This window comes from Pyxicephalus adspersus, chromosome 6 (assembly GCF_032062135.1).
Source record: "Pyxicephalus adspersus chromosome 6, UCB_Pads_2.0, whole genome shotgun sequence".
NCBI lineage: Eukaryota > Metazoa > Chordata > Amphibia > Anura > Pyxicephalidae > Pyxicephalus > Pyxicephalus adspersus.
Genome location: NC_092863.1, coordinates 98,539,843 through 98,554,148, shown reverse-complemented (window position 1 = coordinate 98,554,148; position 14,306 = coordinate 98,539,843). Strand labels below are relative to the sequence as shown.

General features: G+C 39.9%; 1 protein-coding gene across 1 annotated transcript in view; it reads left to right on the top strand.

The window, feature by feature from the left end:
• Positions 1-6,590: 6,590 nt before the first annotated feature.
• LOC140332787 (NACHT, LRR and PYD domains-containing protein 3-like) overlaps positions 6,591-14,306 on the top strand; it is an 18,651-nt gene continuing 10,935 nt past the window's right edge. Inside the window, exons 1-6 of the mRNA XM_072413981.1 lie at positions 6,591-6,961; positions 7,838-7,903; positions 8,971-10,645; positions 11,565-11,600; positions 12,945-13,115; positions 14,114-14,284. Coding sequence (XP_072270082.1) covers positions 9,072-10,645; positions 11,565-11,600; positions 12,945-13,115; positions 14,114-14,284 — 1,952 coding nt within the window. The 5' untranslated portion in view covers positions 6,591-6,961; positions 7,838-7,903; positions 8,971-9,071. The remainder of the gene's footprint in view (positions 6,962-7,837; positions 7,904-8,970; positions 10,646-11,564; positions 11,601-12,944; positions 13,116-14,113; positions 14,285-14,306) is intronic.

Below are 14,306 nucleotides of genomic sequence, written 5' to 3'. Positions count from 1 at the left end.
GCATCCTCCAGTGTCCTGCCATCTTCTGGCCGCGTCCTCCTCCTCAATCTGTCCCCAGCCGAGTGCGCTAACATTCCCCGGGAGTTCCGGATGATGTAGTGCGTATAGCCGCTGCTAGGGGTGTGGTGGGAATTTCAAATTATTTTGTATTGCATTCAATACAAAATGACTGTATTGAATGCAATACTCTGAATGTATTTGTTTAAAAGCAGTACATTGTCTTTCATGAAGATTTATTTTACAGTAAAATATAATAGTATGAGTATACTAAAGTTTAAAATACAAAATCATATCAAAGTTTATTATTAAATGTAATAATACATTTTATTTATTTATTTAATTATTATATATTATTTTGACATGATTTTGTGTTTCAAACTTTATTATACTCATACTATTATATTATATTATACTTTAAAATAAAATTTCCTGAAAGGTGGTCCCCAAGTTAAGGGTACAGGTAGTCCCCAAGTTAAGGACATCGGACACAGACGACTCCTAGATACGAACGGGCTTCCCTGCTGCTCCTGTGCTTTAATGACCAAGGCAAACTCTGCAGTTGTTTCTTTGCATATGAAAGCACAGCTTGCTCCAGAAGTTAATGATGTCTAGGCTCTATAAAGTTTGTTTGCTTTGTTTGTGAAAAACTCACAGTGAGGATTTATACAGTAACTGACACCATGCTGCCTAATATTATGTTAAGACAAACATCTGTCCTAATTGCATTTATTAAAAGAATGTGCCTGGGTCAAACGCCTTCAAAATATAATGGCGGTAAGTCAGAAATATCTAACATAAAACATCTGTATTCTAAATCTCCTATACAAAATTACAGAACAAGTAGATATTGCGGTTTTTATTTGCTGAGATAAAATCTTAGCCCAGGGGTCGGCAAACTTTTTTGGCTACTAGGCCATTTTAGGAGGTTACGAAGGCACACTATGCAGGACTCTCTCTCGAGTCCTGCACTGATGGCTCCACTCCCCACAGGAACGCCCCTGAAGGGAAATCCCTCACCTCTGCAATGCATACGGAGGAGGGGGAATGTCCCCTTTCCCGGGAAGTGTTAACGTCGGCCCCGGAAATAGGGAAGGGAGGCATAACAAGGAGGCTCATGAGCCGGGGGATTGCCGACCCCTGCTGGCCAGGATTAGGCCGGATCGACCAGGGGGCGTTAGGCTAGAACGGACTGCTGGCTAGGCTGTATCTGGCCTAAAGGCCGGAGTTTGCCTACCCCTGTCTTAGCCATACACAGAGTGGGTTGTTTTCAGTGAACATAGTGACTCATAGACTGGCATTGTGAGACGTAGAAATAAAATTATATTTATTGGGTAGCTTGGAAAAGTAGAAAGCAGAGACTGTGTATGTAATACCATATTTACGTAATGTATTGCTGTACATGCATGTTTACAACCTAGAATAAAGACAAAATGAAGATTAAATCCCACATCCAAAAAAGGATGTTCCCAGGTCCAAAGTAAACTAATATTATGCACACAAGGAACCTTGGTTTTGGGGTCTCCAACTACAGAATTCACCTATACCTCCACTTTAGAAAAAGTCTGAGTCAACTTCCAATAGAAAGATGATGGTACAAATATTGCTTGTTGGGGTTGGCAAGGTTGGGCCCTAATGAGAGCCAGGCTACCATCAGTGCTGCTCAATACAAAACTTCTGTGCTACTGTTATCCCTTTGCTGCATCACCCATGTTCTCCCATTATAGTCTTACTTCTCCAGTCATGGAGAGCTTTAATAAATCAGACCCAATGTGTTCAATAATTCTAGCCTTGAATATTTAAGTTCCCTAGTAAGTCCCTTTTATGCTAGTCAGTCCAATCCAAACTGCACAATAGAACAATTAATGTCAGTATAACTTCTCTATACAGAGCTCTAGAATCAGAGTTACTGGTACCAAGGCCCAATTTATATATTTCAATACTAAAACCTAACTGAGTGTTTATTGTAAAGTATTATTGATGCCTAGTTGTGTCATTAAATACTAAAAAAAAGTTACATTTATTTTAATACCTCCTCATTTCTCAAATGTAAACACTATTGAACCACATATCCAAAAAAGGAAAAGAGAGAAACATAAATACGCAATACTCAGATGCCATATGGGTTGTAAAAATATATATTTCCCATACATTATTAAATGTATATCTTTATTCACAATGTAAAAACTGGAGTTTCTGCCAGATATATACATTTTATGTGACTGCCAATAGGCCAACATTAAACAGCAGCAAAGTAAAAATTGAAAGTAATATTGAAATCAACAGACTTTCAGTGCAGCTGTCATAATAATTTTCCTTTTATACTCTTTACTAGGATCAATATGAACAACTTTAAATCTCAACTAAAGCCAAATTTTATAAGACAAATTCATTAGGCAGTCAATGTTGATTGGTATCAGTTATTGGGAACTAAACTTTACAAATTCGAAACTCCATTGTGTAGCTGGCTTGGCTGTGCACCAATCTATAACCAGGACCTCTCGGATCTTTCGTATTTTTTATACCTTCACATAAAGATAGAAGAAAGAAAGTGTAAGGGAAGGTAGGGAGAAAGGGAGCGAAGAAATTGGAAAGAAATAAAGGAATGGGTAAGAGAAAAATGAAAAGGAGAAGAGAGGAAAAAGTGGAAAAATTTAAGAATAGAAGTGATCAAGTAAAAAAGAAAAAAGAAGGGTAAGGAAAGGTACAGAAAAAAGGGAAAAAAGGCGATAAGGAGAAAGTGGAAGGAAATGAAGGGAAAAAATGAAGGCATGCTTATGCATTTAATAAATGTATACAAAAATGTGCAAATGAAAGAATTTATGGAGGGAATGACACTTTTCTCCTTCTCGGACAGGCTACAGGATATTGTGCTACAAGATAAATATCTTCCATTACTGGTAATTCTGAGCAACAAAACGAATCTCACACATCTGAAGCTGAGCAATACCAGCTTTACGGGTGCTGCAACCCCTCACCTCCGGAATCTCATCCTGAAATCACCAAACTTGGTCCCAAAACAGGTATGTGGACCAAAAAAACACAATGAGATGATGTATTTTTACATTACAGCAGCATGGTGGCTCAGGGGTTAGCACTCCAGCCTTTGCAGCGCTAGGTCCTGGGTTCAAATCCCACCCAGGACACTATCTGCATGGAGTTTGCAGGTTCTCCCCGTGTCTGGGTGGGTTTCCTCCCAAAAACATGCAGTTAAGTTAATCGGCTTCCCCCTAAAAAAAAAAAATTGACCTTAGACTATATTAACCACATATGACTATAGTAGGGACATTAGATTGTGAGCTCCTTTGAGGGACAGTTAGTGACATGACTATGAACTTTGTACAGCGCTGCATAAGATGATGGTGCTATATAAATACTGTATAATAATAATATATATATATTATATATATAAAAAAATACATGTGTGATAGTTTGTCACTGGCAATAACACAGCAGTTTTTGTTTTTCTATGAGCTGGGAGACAACACTGTTTTTTTCTGAAGTTAAACTGCACCACACCATTGTTCCCCTGTGGACAGGGAAATCATACTCAACAGTTACTCAAAGTTTTAAAGATGGGAAAGTAAATAACAGCCAAACCCACCTAATACTTTTAAGTAGTTGTAGCAACAGTTTTCCCTTTCTTTGGAGAATAAGTCTAAATTGTATGAATAAGGCTGACTACTATAAGCACCCCCAGTAGTGTTATATGTTTTGCCCCAGCCTAAAACCGCAACTTTTGCATAGGGGACAGTAAAAGATGAAAAATCCTAACATGAGTGATTGACAAAAGTTTGTGAAGGAACTCTTCATGGGGCACAAAGTGCACTTATCTTTCCGCTTCCCCTTGGAGACAAAGGTAGGCATGTCTATTGAAGTCCTTGGAACACTAATGCAAAGGTGTAGGCAGCTAGGAAGACTGGCAGACACTAATTGTAAACAAACAGCAGTTGTACTTGTAGTTGTAGGATCTCCTTGGATATACATTTACAGAGGAGGTTGGTTAGGGTAGATCAGGATTCAGGTTGGAAAGAATAAGTTCTATTTAACTCTTTGACAACTATTAAAATATTTTATTATCCGCTCACATTTTCATCTTCTGTTTTCCAGTCTTTATTTTAATCCAGGGCTGCCCCATGAGGACAGAAGAATGTTGAAAATTCTGAGAACTCATAAACTAGGTCTTTCGGTTTTTTTAATTGAACCTAATAACCACACCTAATAACTGAATAAATGAACTTGAATAACCGAGACGTGGCAATTACAATCACCATGATGGGTCATACATTTGCTGTGATGATGAGACTTGTACATTCACTGTGATGACAAAACATGTATGTTCTGGTAATGATGAGACCCAGATATTCTCCCCCTCCATTCAGATTTATTCACAGTGAGGATGAGATTTGTATGTCCCCAAGCGAATGATGAAGCCCATACATTTCCTAATAGGATGAGCCTTGTACAATCCGTATAACAATCCACACATTCAACTTTCAAGCACTGCAAACCTTCACCGTAATGGACTTGGCATTGCAAACGCACAATGCAGAAAAATACAACATGAAAATGTAATATTTCAAATATTTTTCAAATTATTAATAGAAAATATACATCTAGAGCAGGGGTCTGCAACCTTTTGAGTCGGAAGACTCAAGAAGTTTTTAAAGAGCCACAAAATTTTTTCTTGCCAACAATAAATAGTACTCGCATAAATAAAGTTTTTTGATAAAAAAAACTAATCTATTTATTCATAAGAAAAAATATCTATTTATTCATATATAAGTAGTGTTTTTCATAACAAATTAGAAAATGTCCGTCGGAAGCTATTCTATCTCTCAGCCACTATCTATCTGACAGCCTGGCTTTTCACCGCACCCCTCCCCCGTGACACTAGAGAGCTTCCGACAGACTGAAGACAGTGAGAACGCGTGTCACGGGGGAGGGGTTCGGTGAAAAGCCAGGCTGTCAGATAGATAGTGGCTGAGAGATAGAATAGCTTCTGACGGACTGAACTAAAGAGCCGCAGCTTCACATCCAAAGAGGCGCATGTGGCTCGCGAGCCACAGGTTGCCGACCCCTGATGTAGAGGATTGTTTAATGTAAAAGAACTGTAAAAAGCTTCATAGAAGGATAACTGGTCAATGGCCAATGAGTCAGGTGAACCAGTTACTATTTTTTAATTGTGTACTTTCTATACGAAATAAAACATACTTATCATTCCCACACATCCTGTTTCATTACCATACATAACTATATAAAAGTAAAGTAGAGGACAGATTATCTGCTGTATGAGCCAAAGGTGCTTGCACACTGCATTACTGAACTCAGGCAGTGGGAGGGTCAATCACATCAGTGATCATGTGACACCCAAAGTAGGAAGAACAATAGATGCCAGATTACATATCACAGCAGCCCTGCATTACAGTGGCAACCATTTGTCTACGCAAGGAGAAACCAGATCCTTCTCCATCAACTTCTCATCTCACAGCCTGTTAGAACCCAACAAAACAGAGGGCTTCCTCATATTGTATGCATCAAAACACACTGGGTATGACAGTCCATCGAAATCAGGGATAGCTGGGAGGTATGAAGAGGGACAGTCCCTGCAAATCCAGGAAACAGGTAAAAATAGGCATGGACTCTCCAGAGCAGGAACAGTTGGTATGAAGGGTGACAGTCTCTCCTGGCAGGGGGCAGTGGGGAGGTAAAAAGAGGGACTGTCTCCAGATCAGGGACAATTGGAAGGTAGGAAAAGGGACAGCCCCTCAAGATGGTGTCCCTCTTTTTTTGGTATATGAACACTGTTGAAATAAACCCCTAATGTTTTTACAATTGCTAATCTGGTTGGCAGAAATGTTTTTTTCACACCAGAGGCAGCATGAGATTGGAATGTGTATTTCTCAATGATGTGTACCTGTTTTATATCTCCGACTTTCTTGACATAAGTACAAACTGAGAACCGCAGTCAGTTCCCACCCCAACAAAAAATACACCACACCAAACTTTTGCCTAAATGGTCTGTAGGCCTTATTTTACACTAATAAATTAACTATTTAAATAAAATAAAGTAAATACCAAATAACAAAAACACCAATACCAAACCCAATATGGCATGTTATTCAAATAACCCAACCAAAATAAAATAATATTTTAAATAACATTTTCCTACACTTTTTCCCAAACATTAACATCTGGTTACAGGTCCTAAAAGTTCCCCCTTTCTATTAGCCCCTTTTGGGATGTGCACCACCAAGATATGTATGCTTCTAGCTGCATCATACCAAGCTCCGAACGATATCACCACCAAACACAGTCCCACCATATAACCACAATACCATAAAACTTTAACAAACACTTTTTGGGGATTCCACACCAAAGCAGGAATCTGCCACCCCCATTTAAACACTACCCAAACCAACTTCCTTCGAGGACCTCACCACAGCATACTCACTGAACTCCTAACCAAATAGCTAGGGAGGGCGGGAAAACTTTTCCTTCCCTGTCTCCCTGTCATCACTAAAATGATCCCTCCTTCCCAAATTCCTGTCCTTTTAACCCCTTTTATTCTCCACCCCCTCCACGTCACCTATACCTCCCTCTTCGTGCTAACTTCCCGGCCTTTTTTATTAACCCTCTCACTGCCTGAATCCTGTCTCCCTCAGTCACGCAGACCTCCGACTACACTCCTAAAGTCACTAAGCTACATGCCTGTCTTTCTAATATTTATCAGATGACACGTAACATTTCCAGCACATCGTACAACCAGCTGACTGCAGTTATAATGTCTTTGTATGTGTTATAGAAAGAAGAAATAAATAAAATTTTATATATGGCTGTGTGATTGTCAGGGACTCGTTCAGTGTTTATTCTGGGACTTCCCTCTGGTGTGGGGTTGGGTTGTTCTTATCCGGAAGTAAGCTGCAGGGAGTGAATGGTGAGCTGCCTCCGCTAATACACTTAGGTAAATGAATGTTCTGTGTATTGCTGGCTGCAGAGACAAGGCTGGTATATTATTCAAATATTAAACTGTATTTATAAAGCGCCAACATATTATGCAGCGTTGTACAAGCCTGTTGCATGACATGAGTAAGATTGATAAAGAAATAGTATGCAGAGATATGCTGGACATTATATAAACAATAATAATCCATTATTATATATTCAGCAGGCCAGGGGTCTACCATGGGGGTACTACAACTCCCAGCATGGCAAGCAGCTTCTATGTTATGGCATTGTGCTGCTGTTAAAATTTTCATTATACGTTGCATATATGTCAGAGCTTTTATGTGATTGCAATTAAAACTGTTCCTGATACAGAAAAATAACTGTTCAATGGGCCTGATTTATTAAAGCTCTCCAAGGCTAGAGAAGATGCACTTTCATTAGTGAACCTGGGTGATCTAGCCAACCTGAAATAGATCTGGTCCAGGATTGAAAACATTTGCTTGACGTTTAGGCAATCCATTCCAGGTTTGCTGGATAATCTGGCACTGGGATTGTGATGTAAAAATTAAATTAATTAAAACACAATAAATAATTGTAGAACTTTGTATAATTGTATAATTTCAATTGAAAAACATAAACAATATGAATACAACACTTGAAGCAACAGTTGTGAGGCACAGAAACCTCTAGATAACTGTTCAGAAAACACTAATCTGTGAAAGAAAATAGAACAGTTCAAATTAGTCTTTCTTTCTTTCGTTCGTTCGTTCGTTCGTTCGTTCGTTCTTTCTTTCTTTCTTTCTTTCTTTCAACAGTTGTTGGTTGTATAAGGTAACGACATTCACAAAAACTGACCACTTATTATCTTGTTCTGTGATTTCCGTGTGTTTAGGGGACAGTGTGATGCAACAGATATTACTGGACATAAATGGACACCCTCTGACTTTAGAGCTGAAAGGTAAGTTTTATAGGTTTACCAATAAATGTTAAACGTATGTCCTGTGTATTAGTTAGTAAGTAAAATATAGTAAAGTCAGTGCACTAACATTGATAGACAAAAGGTAAAGTCTGTATCCTGTGACATGTGAAACAAGACACTCAGTGAGCAGTTTTAGGAAAGGTTGGTTTATGATAACATATTCAAATCTTTTATTGAATATGCATTAAAAACACATGGTATTTTAACACTATATATGTATATCTATAAGTTAAATAAAAATAAACCAGTCCTGTCACCTAGTGTAAAGCAGATATCAGGTCTGTCACTTACTTGTAGAATGTTGTGAAGAGAACTATATATAAGGCATTTCACGGACAATAGCTCCTTTCTCAGACATACATTTTTCTAGTCTTCACATCATCTCAATAACACTGTATACAGAGGCATATTATCATCAAGATGTCCAACATAGGCTAATGTACATGTAAACGAATATTACATCCAAGAAATGGAGTATCCCATCCTTTGAGACTGTGGACAGGTGGAAGGCTCAACATTACACTGGGACTTTTGCAGAAGTGTTCTATACGTAGTACAATCAAATCATGGACTGCATTCAGGAGATGTAACGCTAAGGAGTTCTACTGTTTAAGTGACTGGTCCTAAATGTAAAAATAGGAGTACTTGTTGAGAAAAAGGGATGTCATATTCTGTAACTGCTTGCTAATATAGACAATTTGTCTTCAAAATTATTTTATCAATGGGCGTTCCTACCAAATGTGTTCAATGGTGCCTATTGGTGACATTTCTAACACATATTTGGGGTATCACGAAACCATTTATGGAATTTTGCAGGTGTAGCATACCAGTTATTACATGTCCTATAGGAAATTTCCAGTAATCTCATGTTAACATCCTAACATTTATGGCATGTTTTGGCTTGGCCAAAAAAAGGTGATAGGTTGGCCTTGCAGGGCTAAAAATCGTTGGCATATATATTGAAACAATTATCTTTTCTTTTTTTGAAATGTATTGCTATTCATTATTTATTGCTATTAATTTTTTTTCTTCATTTAATTTGACAGAAATACAGGAACATCACAGACAACATCTATTAGAAAAGAATATACCAAGACCCTGAGAATTTGCAGGACAAAATCATGATTTTTATGTTTCTGATCGTTACATGGATATGATTGCATACCACATCCGTTCTATTCATCGACCATCTGAACACCAATTTATAGAGACAGCAATAAAACATAAAGAATACTTACTAAATGAGCTGGAAACTGTTCCTCCAAACAGGCTGTTCAGTTGGTGCCATAGGCAAAAATGTGCACCGCATGCAGTGATGGTGAGGGGTGTGCCAGGAATAGGGAAGACAACACTACTACAGAAGCTGGTGTGTGACTGGGCAAATGGAAAATTCTGTCAGAGGTTTTCTTTCATCTTCTTCCTAAGATTCCGGGATCTCAGCAAGCTAGAAAAGATCAGTTTGGAGTCAGTGATCCTTCAGGAATATCCATATCTAGAGGATCAACTTGGGAACATTTTACAGAATCCAGAAAGACTACTCTTCATCTTTGATGGGCTGGATGAAAGCGTTCATGAAATAAACTTCAAATCATCCCAGATATGCCATGATATAAAACAAGTAGGAGATGTTGGGGCAGTTGTGGTTGGTTTGGTTAGACAATCTCTACTCAAGGGCTGCTCTCCGCTATTCACCAGCCAACCAGGTAAATTAGTAGGAATGGACATTAGTGACTTCAAAAGAGTGCTGGAGATCGTTGGATTCCTTCCGAAGGAAAGGCAGCTTTACATTGAAAGATTCTTCATGAACAAAGCATTATCAGACCAGGTTTTTAGCTTTTTGAGAGATAACGATGTGCTCTACACTTTTTGTTACAACCCATCATACTGCTGGATCATCTGCACCGTGCTATCAATGTTCTTCAAAGACCAACCAACCAATCATAACCAAATTATGNCATCACCACCCAAGACACTGACACAACTCTTTGCAGCATTCATAGCCCATGTTCTGTCCAATACCAGTCTGGATAAAATTAGCACTCGTAGTCTGTTGATATCTGTTGGGTGGATGGCAGAACATGGAGTTATGAACCACATTACTAAATTTGATAAACAGACCTTGGCACATTTTGGCGTGAACATGACTTCAAAACTTTTGCCAACATTGATGAAGGAATCCACAAGTGCCCCTGAGCCATCTTTCAACTTTTTACGTCTCCTTACCCAGGAGTTTTTAGCTGCTGTTGTCCATTATATAGATTATTCTCCCCAGAAGTTACAAAGTTCACTTGAAAAAGCCAAGTCCTACAAATCTACCTGTGGTGATCTTTTTCTCGCGTTCCTTGGTGGTCTCTCTGATATCTCCACCAGGACCATTTTAGAGCCTTATGTGGGTGACCTGTCTTCTGATGCTGCCAAGCATGTCCTCACCTGGCTTCCGGAATATGTTACAGAATTCTATACCTTAAGAAAGAGAAGACTCCTGAGTGTATTTTTCAGTTTTTTGGAGATTCAAAATAAGGATTTGATTTTAGAATGTCGCGGATCATTTAGACATTTTGACTTTACTGGTGTCCACCTGACCCCTCTGGACTGCTCTGTGCTGTCTTTTATATTACAGTCCTGTGTAGAAGTAAAAGATCTTTGTTTAAGCACATGTAAACTTCAGAGTGAGGATATCCAAAAATTTGCACCTGCTCTACACATTATACATAACTTAAGGTACAACCCAAATGCATATCTCCTTATGCTCCTTATGCTATAATTACACTTGAAACATTTGTGAGCAGGCAGACCAGGAGTGACAGAGACAGTGATGTCACTTCCACAATAAAACAAAGTTACCTGCCTGTTCACTATCATTCTTTATAAAACAATGTCGGGATATGCCAGGTATCCCGACATCCCCTGATGACACCAGTACTAAATAAACTTTTTCACTCATGCATAGTTACTTTGTCCTGGACATTCAATGAAGTGAAGGTGAGTGTATTAAAAAAATTTGTGATCAGGTAGGTAAATTTATTTTATTGCAATAAAGGACCTGCCTGATCATGAGTTTTTCATTTTTAGCTATGCCCAAAACATTTATAGACGTGTTTCTGTTTCAGTTTTTATGTGCTGTTAATCGATTTTCTTGTCTTATGTTGTCCTTTGTATCCTCTGATCTTTTACTGCGAGAAATATCAAACAGAGCTCACAGATGCGGAAAAAATGATTTGTTAAGGGGTCTGTAAGTTTCAGTCATCTTGTGAAGCATGTCTCCAGGCCATGGATATTTTCCCCCAGTCTCCAAAAACCCAATATTGAATATATACAGTCTCTCACCATCTGTTGTACAATGACTGCAGTCTCTTACAATCTACCGTACAATGTCTGCAGTCCATGGCAGCTTTCTGTAGCACTACATTCATGAATTATATTATCCTTTGCATGGATGTTGATAACCTGTGCTGTGCTGTCTGTGCTTAACTATAAAGAATTACTTCTTTCCTTGTCAGGGAGAACATCACAGTACAAGGAAGTGTTTGAATAATGTGTTTTTTTTTTTTTGCACATGTGTTAGTAATGATATGATATTTAATATGAAATGATGATAATAATGAATGATAATATGGTACTTCATATTCACTCTTTACAGACTTGCCGACAATAACTTCGGAGATGACGGGCTTAGGTTTGTGGGTTAAGCATTAAAACATCCCAACTGCAAGATACGCTTTCTGCAGTAAGCTGTTTTATCATATGTGACTGTATAATTTATCATGTTAAACAGAAATGATATAAAATATAAATGGTTAAAGCCCAGTTCTAGGTTCCAGAATAACCCAGCCCCAAAAGGGTTTCCCTTCACAGCAAAGATCCCGTAGGTTTTATGTTAAAGGAGGGAGGATATGCCCACACAAATCCTCTTACCTTTTATAATACAGGTCCTCCTAAATTGTATAGTTTTTTTTAGGTAAAATCTAATATCACATAATTTCCATTTTCCTCTTGTATTGTGGAATTATTTATGCTGCCTGACCTCGGGAGTCCCTGCTCTTCCAAGTTCAGTTAGTATCCCCCCTTCTGCTGGTCAATTAGGAGATATCCTCCTAATCATCCCTGGCTATTAAGCTGACTCAGACACAGCACACAGTGTTCGTGCAATGTGTTTCCACTAGTGCCGAGCCCCCTAACTCTGCTGAGCATTTCCCATACACCTGTCTATTAATTGTTTGCTTTCCCAGTCCAGATCCTGTGTTAACCGCTTGTTGCCCAGTATGTTGTTTCCCTGTCTGTTTCCTTGGGCTGTACCAGTGTTCCCTTGTGTCTGAAGTTACGCCCGTGTCTCACATGCCTTCTGTGTCTCCTGCGTTTCCCTGTGTCTGTGGTGACCCCTGTGTCACCAGTCTCTGTTTCCTGGTTTTCTGGTTCTTGACCCCTGCCTTTGTTCCTGACCTCTCTTGCTTGCTGCCTGCCTTGACCCCAGCCTATCATACCCTGTTCTGCCCACTCTGGTGTGCCAATGGACCGCAACCTGGCAGCATGCTGCAGCACAACATCCTCAATACTAGAGGCTCTGTTAAAGACTTTGTCTGCTGCTTACATTCTGCACCTTAGCCTTTTTTAGAACTCACACCACTTTTGTGCAAGCTGTAGCACCCCCTTAAAGCTCTATCCCTCCATGAGTGACAGGAGGTAGGCTTCTGTGAGAGAGCCAGGTGTGGTCACACAAAACACCATAGACAAGGCAGCATTGGTAACCAGACATAAGGTCAGGACAGATGGTAGACAAGGTGGCGTCGTAACCAGCAGAGGGTCAAGGTAAAGGTACAGGCTAGGCACACACTAGGGAGACTTTACACTTTAGGTGAGGATGCAGTGCTGTCTACTAGTGCCACCTGAAACCTGAGAGTCTTATAAAGTTTTGAGGTTTACTTCATGAGGTTTATTTCAACTATACTTCACACACTAAATCTGCACTCAAAAATCAAATGTCTTCTTTATTCAGATTTGTTTTATATTTTTATTCTTGTAGGTTGTCGGCTACTGGGCTAACAGATCTGGCATGCTCGTATTTAGGACCTGCAATAAGTAACAACCAATCCCTGAGAACACTTATCCTGTCTCACAACACCCTGGAGGGAACTCACTTTGGCGACCTAATGACAGCTCTGTCCGGTCCAAACTGTAAATTAGAGGAATTGGTGTGAGTATAACCAAGGCCAGATTTCTCATAAGACCACCAAGGCTGTGGCTTGGGGTGCCGAAGTAATGAGAGGCGACATTTGTTCTGCACAGCCCCTGCACTTCCCCCTCCTCAACTGCATAATCGCACTGATGTTGCATCAGATGCTCCTGAAATCGAGCTACACGAGGGGTATATGCAGGGGTGTAGTGGGGTGAACACGGGTGGGAACGCTGCACTCTCACTTTTTCCAGGAATGGACATACGTGCCAAGTCTTATATTGCCAACAATTCTTTGGTGGTTCGTGGGGTCCGCCCCGGGGGGTCAGGAGAAGGACCCCTCTGGGGGGGGGCGGGAGCGACAGCCAGAGCCGCAGACCATGTCTCCCATAGGGAATTGCGGGCTCAGGTGGTGGGCGGGTTGTCTCTCTGAATACAACCTGCCCACTCTGGGAGAGTGGCCGGTTCTGGTATCATAACATCACTCTGGGAGATGTTTCATCCCCTTTGAGTGACACATAGGCAGGGGTGTAGTGGGGTGGGCACATTTACATAACAATGATGCGTATGCCCTCTCGCCAGGGATAGTACAGTGCCCCCTCTTCTTTTTTTACAACTATGTATGTAATCTCAAGTGGTGTGTACAAGTAGGCTAGTGATCCTGTCCTTTGCCACCGCAATTTAGCACACCCTGCTTACTCTCTACAGGCCAGCGCTGTATGACAGCTTTCTGATTAAAAATTCACTACAATATTTAGCGTTTAAAGGGAAACTGTAAGGACATTCTCACCTGTCCAAATTGGTACATTGTGTTCATGTACGACAGCGGTGGCCAACCGAGAAGGATCCCGCTGGGGGGACGTGCAGGCCAGAGCCGCAGAGCATGTCCCCGTACAGATCCCAGGCTCAGGGACACAACCTGCCCATTTATTTAATAATAAAAAAAAAACTGGAGTTACACTTTATTTCATACATGTTTCATAGGAACCATTTTCTAACATTCTGATTCCTTCCACTAGCTTGGAGAGTACAAGTCTGACGGACCGTTCTTGCACCCTTTTGGGATCAGGAATAAAAAATAACCGTTCTCTGAAGATACTCCGCCTATGGTGCAATTATCTGATTGGCCCTCATTTTGGAGATTTGATGGAGGCTTTGTCCAGTTCAACCTCCACAGTAGAACAATTGATGTGAGTATAAAATAGCCATACA